This window comes from Nestor notabilis, unplaced genomic scaffold, assembly GCF_000696875.1.
Source record: "Nestor notabilis isolate BGI_N333 unplaced genomic scaffold, ASM69687v1 scaffold34398, whole genome shotgun sequence".
Classification (NCBI taxonomy): domain Eukaryota; kingdom Metazoa; phylum Chordata; class Aves; order Psittaciformes; family Psittacidae; genus Nestor; species Nestor notabilis.
Window position 1 is genome coordinate 28,557 of NW_009939310.1, and position 9,730 is coordinate 38,286.

The 9,730-nt window shown below is 49.1% G+C and overlaps 1 protein-coding gene across 1 annotated transcript in view; it reads right to left on the bottom strand.

The window, feature by feature from the left end:
- The window catches only part of ANKRD11 (ankyrin repeat domain 11), a 37,910-nt gene extending 28,508 nt beyond the window's left edge, over positions 1–9,402 (bottom strand). Inside the window, exons 1-2 of the mRNA XM_010019793.1 lie at positions 9,316–9,402; positions 1,292–1,430 (exon numbers count right to left, since the gene is read on the bottom strand). Coding sequence (XP_010018095.1) covers positions 1,292–1,430; positions 9,316–9,402 — 226 coding nt within the window. The remainder of the gene's footprint in view (positions 1–1,291; positions 1,431–9,315) is intronic.
- Between the last annotated feature and the right edge of the window lie 328 nt (positions 9,403–9,730).

Consider the following 9,730-nt stretch of genomic DNA (forward strand, 5'->3'; position numbering starts at 1 on the left):
TGACACTTCATCCCTGCCAAGGCCCACCGGTATGAGCTGTCCTCTAACGAAATGTATTCACGTTTTGAGACTTTCTCTCCCACAAGGAGCTCAGCAACTGTGAAAATTACCACTTGGCACATGGAAACCCACAGAAACACCGGGCCAGTCTCAGGACACTGGGCTCTCACTGCTGTGGTGGCTCTGACCTGTTAAGATCGGCCCTCGACTTCTGAACCAGAGGAGACTGGTCAACAGCTCCTGTAGGCTGACATACCTCACATGCTCACCCAAAAGTAACAGCAAATGCATAATTTTAACCATTTTTAAGCATATTCCCAACTTTTAGCCCATTTTATCTCTTTGTACAATTACTGAGCCTTACCTCACCAGAAGTATTTCCAAATGCAGATTTCCTAGAAACATCCAGAACCCACGCCAACCTCTGCTCACAAAGCCACAGCTAAGCCCCTTACAACCAAACAGCATTATCTGCTTCATGTCTAAGCTTTGCTACAACTCTTCCCAATTGCTTACCAAACAGCCCATTCAACATCTCTGTAGCTACATGGGGCCATGGTGGGCAACAGCCAATCTTCCACCACGAGATGTCACCTGCCTGACCATGACACAGCCAGGCTGAAACACCCACAGCAGCACCAGCGCTTCCCAGAAACCAGGCATGTGTTGAGGACACGTTGTTCAGTCATGCTGCAGCCACCACAGTAACCTTGGCAGTGCCAAGAAGAGGGGCAGACAGGTCAACCTTAATGACCTCAGGGTCCTGAGGACCACTAGTACCAGCCCCAAAGAGCCGACCTAACCACTTCGATAGGCCCAGATGGCCACATCACTGAAATCACACCTCCAGCCCTATGTACAGCCTCCAGACAGCTTTACACGTGTTTGACAACGCCTGTGCACACACCAACTGGAAATAATTGTACAGTTTAAAACCCCAAAACAAGAAAACATGTCTGGAGAGGATAGAGATGTATTTACATGTACCTCAGGTTTATCTGAGGCAGATGCATGCAAGCTCATGTTCTTACTACTTGTTTTTCTTCTACCGAGTACTCAGGTTTATCCTCTGAATTTTCAGGTTCTTACTAGCAGACCCAGCACTGCTCCTTGGCGTGTCTAAGCTGCAGTTAATGAACTGGACTAGGTAGAAACAGAGAATGGACCACAAACCGAAGGAAGGAGTGCCTCCTCACAGAGCAATCTCTTGGTCCAGTTAAACACTGGATACTGTGCGCACCCCCCAGCCCGCACATGCACATTTTGAGGGTGGGGTATGTCATTCCTGTACCTGTATCTGAGTCTTTTTGATCTCCATTTGTTCCAACAGTGAAAGGCAACTTCCGTTTGGTCGCTCGCTCCTTCACCTCTTTGCCGCCATCGCTCCGGTCCAACTTCGGAGTCTTGGTTAGAGAAACTTTATCTTTATCCTACAAAGAGAAGAGACCGGATTAACAAGAGCTTTCCCCACACTGTGTTCACCTAACCCCCCAAAGTCCTACACCTGCCTCACACAGCACTTGTCCTTTCCTTTTCTAGCATCAGTGTTTAGCGTCCTCCACCAAGCTACAAACCCCACCAGAGAAGAGCAAAGCCAACCAAGGCTGCTGCACAGTGCCAAAATGGCAACCAGTTTATGTGAAAACAGAACAGATGCTATGTGTGAAGCTGCGAGCACGGGGAGAAGGCAGGCTGGGTTGCAGGGACCCAAGGATTCCCAACACAACCACCCCAATCACTTGGGAAGGGTTTCCCAATCCTGAGCACACAGAGTACATCTTTGGGATGCACAAAAACCAGCACTAAAGCCACTAAAGCCCTTGGTTCCAAGTGGAGAGCTGGTGGCTTCTTCTTGGGACCTGAGGTATTCCTAGCACAAGAACACACCATTACTACTTGAGCTTACATAGTAACATGTTATTCCAGAGAATATTCTGGCAGATGATAACTCTGCTAACATTACTGACTGTCACAGGATCAGCACTGCAGCCAAATGCACTGTGAAGGTTTGCACTGCACAGACAGGGTAATGATTTCATAGAATTACAGAATCCCAGACTGGTTTGGGCTGGAGGGACCTTAACACCCCTCCAGCTCCAACCCCTGCCACGGGCAGGGACACCTTCCACTAGAGCAGGTTGCTCCAAGCCCCTGTGTCCAACCTGGCCTTGAACACTGCCAGGGATGGGGCAGCCACAGCTTCTCTGGGCACCCTGTGCCAGCGCCTCAGCACCCTCACAGGGAAGAGCTTCTGCCTCAGAGCTCATCTCAGTCTCCCCTCTGGCAAGTTACAGCCATTCCCCTTGTCCTGTCCCTACAGGCCCTTGTCCCAGGTCCCTCTCTGGGTTTCTTGTAGCCCCTTTAAGGCACTGAGAGCTGCTCTAAGGTCTCCCTGGAGCCTTCATATGAGAAGCAATATTATTTTAAGCAAGAGCTTATGGACTGAACACTCTGCCACTGCTCTAACAACAAGGCCAGAACAAGCAGCTTTGTGACAGATCTGACTTCAGTTACCCAGCAAAACCTGGACCCTAGGCTTTAGCTATGAAGTTAAATTAAAGACTCTCGATTCAGTAAATCACGCAAGACCATCACTGGAAACTCAGACAAGCAAATCTAACAGAAATTCCCTTGTTGAGAGCAGCCTAGTCACGCTGTCTGCATCAGGCTCAGCACCCTGGCAGGTGCCTCCTGTGCCAGCAGTCACAAGACTGCAGTGTCACGGTGTACGTTGCTCCTTCCTCTTCCCGAGTTTCTGTCTGGCAACCAGACTTCACCCCCAGATTAAAGAGAAACCTCTATTGGGACAGACAGGTTCTGTCTGCACCCTCCTCGCAATGCGCAGTGTGGCTGCACACCCAACACTTGGCCCCTCGCACCAGTCAGGGCTAAGAAAATGGGCCAGGGAATCCCTTTTTTGGTAAAGCAAATGAAACAAACCTGTCTGATGGGCTGTTGGGAGCCAAGGCACGTTTAGAGCCCAAGAAGGGCAGCCCTGCTCCAGAGCAGCCCTTCCTCAGCACAGGACGCAGCGGAGCAACGGGAGAGTCAGCACAGCCAAAATAAACACTCCAGCATTTCACTTCAACGCTCTGGATTTAAATGCTTTTGTCTTATTTCTTTTCTGACGTGAACAGAAATAGCTTGCCATAACAAATGATGCTGCTTCTATTGCCAGCTGCTGTTCGGAGCAGCTGAGAGGTGGGAGGCAGGCCAGGGACCATGGATCACCTCCCAGTACCAGCTGGTTGCAAGCAGAGATGTGGATCTGTCCTCTCCCTCCCCAGTTTAATGCAAGCTCCAACACCACCACCATGCTTGAATCCCACTAACACTGCATCAGTGCTGAGGCCATGCTGATGCAGGGTAAAGCATCACAGACAGGTGAAATGTGGCCCCATCATAAAACTCAACTGCACTTCAAGACAACAATCAGCCCAACAACTTTTATCCTTAAAAATCAGAGCCTGGGACAAGAGGATAAAACCAGAGAAGACCATGTACATGACCTGTACGTGCTGCAGCCAAGCTGCTCCACCATCATGGAGCCATGGGATCAGGAGGGATTTCTTCCTGCTCTGGAAGTGCATTTGCACCTCTCACACTTGTCTCCTGTGGCTCAGGTTCGCCAGCACTGAGCGGTGGCAAGCCTTGGGAAGAGACAATTCCAGAAGACTCCCAGGTAGATCAATGGCACTTCCCTGCACCAGAGACTGTACTCATGGGTTGTATGGCAGTTTCCTCACCCAGACCCTTGGAGCAGGCTGCTCCACTGAGTACTTCAGTATTAGGATACTCCTTGCCTGCACTCACAGCAGTAGCGCAGGATGTGGCAGAGCCCCTGGCACCCTGTGGTGGGATTTCCTACACTCCCACCATTTCTTCCGGACACCAGTTTCACACTGAGAGCTTCAACAAGAGGTTCAGTGTGCTCCATGGAAAAAAACACATGATTTTTTCATTGCTTGTTACCCTAAAATAAATTTCATCTGGAGCAAACCCATCACATCCAAAAGCCCCACAGGCATCCCAGCTCTGGGCACCCGTTGGCAGTGCTCCTGCTGCTGCACCCAACTTCAAAGCAAAGATGATGGGTGACAGCTTGTTTCCAGCATACCTCGTCTGAAATTCTCTGATTTGGCTGTGTAGTGTGAAAGCCTGAACCTGCAGGCACAAGGGGCTGTGCTGTCTGCAAGCCAGGTTAGTCTCCTGCTGCATTAATGCCATGTGGTATCTCAGCACTCAGGAAGAAAGAAAAAGTGCAGGACAGGTAAAAATGCAACTTCTTCTAGAAGATTACTGCAGTGTTGTTAAAAGTGCTGAGCTGGGGGAGAGACAAAGCAGAGGAATTAGGCAAAAAAACGTTCCCAGACCAGACAGTGAGCCCAGCAGGAAAGCCGGAATGGCTGCGTGAATCCCAGCGCCCGGCACGCTCGGGCAACGCTCCGTTTGCATTCGCCCTAATGCTCGGAGCTGCTAATCCAGTAAGTTCAGCACAATTAAATACCAAGGAACGAAGGAAGCAGTCTCGGCACTGCTTTGAAGATTAATTTGTACAGTAGCACAAGGATAACCTTTTATACTAATTGGAGCAAAGAAGATCCAAACTTTGCTCCCCTCTGGAAAGCAGAGACCTGCTTAGGACACCTGGAGCTGTTGGTGAAACCACCACAGAGAAATTAAGGCAGCTTGGAGAGTCATATTCTTGACAATAAGATGTGTTTGCGTTGTCTTCTTTTAAGTTTTACTTCCCTAATTATTTCCAACTTTGTAATGAAGAATGTCATCCTTTTCTCGAGTAAAAGCTGGTTTCAGTTTTAGGTTTTCTCATGTTTAAAGTAAGCTCAGATTCATTTGAAACAGGTTTCACAAAATGAACAAATCCAAATTAAACGACACTGCAGAGAAACTTGGTTTGGTATCTGTGTGTGAGGCAGGGGTCTCTCCAAGGCTGGGACAGCTTTGCCGAGGAGAGGGACTTTGGTGAATGAGGGTGCTGTTGAGAGCTAAGCAACAGAACCAAGTTCCCCTTTATGGGTGTTAATAAAAGCTGCTTTGGCAAAGGAAACAGCGGACCATGACTTCAGGAAAAATCCCCTACTGTCACATTATGTTCTTAGTAAGATTTACTATGTGAAGAACTCAAACAGATCAGGAACCAGCCCCCAGCAGCTGCCTTATGCGAGGTGATGTGGCGACACTGACTTCTCCTTACAACAAGGATCTCTTAATCAGCAAGAGAGAGACCCTGATGTCAATCTGCTTGGGTCATTTATGACATACTGATTAAAAACCTCTTTCCAGCCTCATGCAGAACTCCATCTAGGCCAGCTTACTGCCCCAACGCCAGTCTGCAGGGCAAACCCAAACATACTGTTCTTTTCGATGCAAAATTCTACACTTAAACCCATGCAAAGAAATCTGTATTTCCAGTGGGAAGCTGAGCGAGTCCCTAGCTTGCTTTACAGGATAGACCATGCATCTACAGCCGGCTCCTCCCCTCCATTCATCCATGCCCACACACAAACCATGAACTCCCTGCCTATGACCGAGGGCTGTGCCAGAGCCGTGCCTACACTTCAACACTGACAAAACCTGACTCACATCCCAGCTGCTTATGCAAAGACTTGTATCACCAGCACTGGAAATCCCCAAAGCCCTTTGTTCTCCAAAATCAGTTGAAAGTATTTCAGGTTGCAATGCTAGTAAAAAGCAAGCAGCAATGAACAAAACCAGCACCGGGAGCCTAGGAGGAGAAGCCCAGAAGGACCATGGGCTCCAATGCCTCTGCCCCTAAGTGATGCTCCATGCCAAGCTGGTACACCAAACTCTTGCTGTGGGCAAAACAACCCACAATCCTGCTGCAAAAAGCAAATGCAAAAGTGGGAGTTTCCCTGCACTAGTACAGGCAGCAGTATGTCATTTGGCGACCAGACTCTGCCACAGGGGCACAAAAGGGCAGGAGAAGGGTTTTCACCCTGCAGTACAAAAGCACCGGGCACTGTTTTACCCAGAGAGCGCGCTGGACATGGTAGGAACCAAACCCCAGCATTGCCTAAATCTGCGTCCTTTGTCACCTTTCCAAAACCAGAGTAAACACAGACACACATGCAAAGTTTCAAGAAGGCTGAATTTGTGTTGTTATCAATGCTGCAATAAAACATTTGAAGCTGGGAGACAACTGTGCTGAAGCTCCATTCCTGCATGCCTCAGGTGCTGAGGTTGGTAAGAAATACAACTCAAAAGGACTACGGGCTGCTTATCTTCATGGAAGCGTTGGCTCTGAAGTCACACAGGGCTTTGCACGTTCTGTGCCCTGGTGGTTGTGTCTGTGCTGGACACATAGCCCAGCACTCATTTGTACAGTACAGGAAGGCCCTACCAGTCAAACAAGTCTCAAGAAGAATAGAGAAATAAGGATTATGTTCCCTTTTCTGAAACTGGGAGAAGAGGGAGGAGAAAAAACAAAAGCTGTTTTTTAACCTCTGTGAGTTCCGACAAGCAAAACCCAGGGTCAAGCACCATTCTGCTCAGTGTTCAGCTCAACCACTGCAGCAAAAATGCAGTTTAGACGAAGCAAGCAGGAGCATTTCCCCATAAAGAGACAAATCCTCTGCTGCAGCCCCTGCGCACACCATGTAACCACGCAGCAAGCAGTCCCAGGCACATCAGGAAATGGTTCTGACAACCTATATAATTCTTGCTGCGGTGCTCTACTCAGCCTAACTCATGAGTAATCTGCTCCTGGTATGGGGATCTGTGGATCTACACCAGAAAGGAGAATTATTCATATATGGCATGCATATTTCTACAAAACCCTTAGGTCTGAACTCAACCAGAGTGGAGCGCCCGCCCCAGGCAGGCTCTGTGCAGCCATATAAGGCTGGCAGGGCCCGACCGGCCGCCCTGCTGGTGCTGCTAACCCCAGGAGAAACAGCTCCTTGCTCAGCAGCAGTGAAGCAGACACAGCTTCTAACACTGTCACCATGGAGGGCAACAGAGACACAGTCTTCAAACCACTCTGCTCTTGTGGCTGCGCCGGCACAAGCAACATCGCACTAGTTAATGCATTCCTCCCATGGAAGGACAGAAGCAGAGAAGAAGGAGGGGTTGCCTCTTGTAATTAGCTCTACAACCAAAAGGCAACAGCTCACATCCTCACCCACAACACACAAACCCTCCCGGAGAGCCTGGCTGTAGCATGTTCAAGCGCAGAGCTCGCACGTTTCCTGCAGCACTCAGCCCACTGCAGCACCAGGACTGCTGAGCATCCTGCACTGCTGCTCGCCTTCAGTGCTAGAGCTTCAGAGCCCAAACATGTAAAGCCTGTGTGATGTTAAAACAACTGTTGGTAAGGTCACATTGAAAGGAAACCACACAAGTGGCACCACAGCTACTGCTGTGCCATGCTCTACCTGTGCACCATGAGTCCCTCTGTGCAGCACGGCTCCAGCTCTGCCACAGCCACTCTGCCTTCCCTAGGAAGCCTCCACCAGAAAGTGTGTGCCAAGTCCCAGCTCGGGCCTTTGTAAGTGTTGACAGAGGCAAGATAGATTAAAAGCAGCGGCTGGCTTGACAGGCAGGTACAACAGCTCTGGAAGGAGGAGATCTAATGACCGAGTGCTTTTACCCTGAGTCACTGCTCCAGCTCACACTTCAGAGCCAACCAGAAACAGGGTGATTTGCTGCACCATGTCCTTTGGCCACTTAGTCTGGATCTCAGCTCAGTCCCCAAAGGATAAGAGCTTGCAAGTTTCTTCTCCATTGAGAAGACCAGAATGAAGGGAGCAGAAAGTCTCTTCCCTGTCCTTACTCAATACCACTCGGTGCAGGTCTGCACTGATGCCTCTGAGTGGGAAGCATAAAATTATTTGTGTCCTAGTTACTTAGCCAGCGGGAGACGACTCCAGCTCCCGGCGTCCCCAGCGCTGCTCAACAAACCTGCTCTGTAAATAACATGCAGCCTTTAAGCTGCTGTGAGTGGATGAAATAAAATGGGAGCTGATTCATATTATAACTGAACCTCTCCCTGCCGAAGCACCTGCACTAACACAAAGCTTCTTACCCAGTGCAGTCAAAACCCTGTATTTACATATCCTACACTGCTGGGCTCAGCCTCATTTGCCAGCATAAATGCTGGTCTCTCCATGACACAACAGGGCAGCTGCTTCATCTCCAACATCCCTGCTCCCAGTTTTTGCCCAGCTCCTGGAAGCCCCACACTGTACCAAGTGCTGTGCCAAGAGGAGAAGTGCTGCCTCCCAAACAGGACCTGTGCATGCACCATGACGCAGAAAGGGGAATAGATGATACCAGTGTGCTTGATAACCCTATTTCTGCCTGGGATTTTCCCTTTGGTTATTTGTCATCTTACTCATGTTGTCAGTAAGATGACCTCAATCAATAGGAGTTACTATTGTCAACACAGGTGGGATTGCAGGGAATGTGACAGAGCAAGAGACACAGCACTGCTGGTGCTCACAACCCTCAGCTTCAGCTCCCAGGGCTGGGAAGAAACTCCTGAGGGAACATTGAGAAACTGGAGCAAGATGAAGGGAAGTGGATGATGATTGCTTCCTGAGCAGAATACAGTGGATGTAGGGTTTAATTTTTATTTAAAGGTAATATTTGTACACAGCAACTATTTAGTGGAAACTACTTATACTGAGAACGATGAAAAAAAGCTGAATGAGAGGAGGCAGAGTTTAAGCCTGGAGCAAAACAAGAATCTGGGAATGAAAAGGAGAAGTATGAACTTATTTGTCCTTAAACTCAGACTTCATCTCAGTAACCTCACCTTGTGTCCTGTCAAAACCTGAACACCCCAAAGAAAACCTCGGAAGCAGTAATTTTGGCAGAGCAGCTCACACTGAGTCTCTGGTTCAGGCCACGCTCAGAGCCCAGGCTTTGGGTGAAGTAAGATCGGCTGAGTCTGACACAGATGTGGCATTTACAGACAGAGGAGGAGAAACTCCTCCCTTGCACAGCACACACCTGAGCCATCACTGCACTACTTGGTCCTTCCACAGATCAGTGTAGAAAGCCTTAAAAATGCACAGTACTTCCAGAAAAGTCTCTTCCAAAGCATCCCCCCACTGATCAGCCAAGTCAGGTCTACATGGCCACAGTGCTTCCCAGGAAACGTGGCAGCCACCAAGAAATGAAGTGGATCCCACCAGCTGGCCACATACCAACACATAGATTTGACTCATGGTAACAGCCTACAGCAGCCTGCTGCCACATGAAATACTGTGAGGGCTTGAAGGCATCGAGGGCAGCACCCCTAAAGGAAGGCGAGTGAACCAAACACAGTACCTTTTTCCCTGTTTGTTTCTCCACCATGTCGTTGCTGAGAGAGAAGTCTTCTGGCTGTGGTGTTTTAGAACACCCACCCTTGGGCATCGTTCTGCCTTCCTTACTTGATCTTCATTTATGCTGCCATTGCTTCATCATCAACCGTCTGTTTGGACAGAGGAAAAGAGAAGTTAGACAATCAAAAGGATCTTTCTACTGGCGCAAAAAAGGCAAGACACTTCCCATGGGGATACCCAGCATCCCCCAACTCTTCAATGGCAACACCAGGAGGGCTGAGTACCTCCAAATGCCAGGCACTACAGATCAGCTGGCTTCTGCACCTTCTGAATGAGAAGCAACCTGGGGACCTGTGGCAGCAAACACAACTTGTTTCATGAGCAAGGGAAAGCCTAAAATGGATCGTGCCCAAACAAGA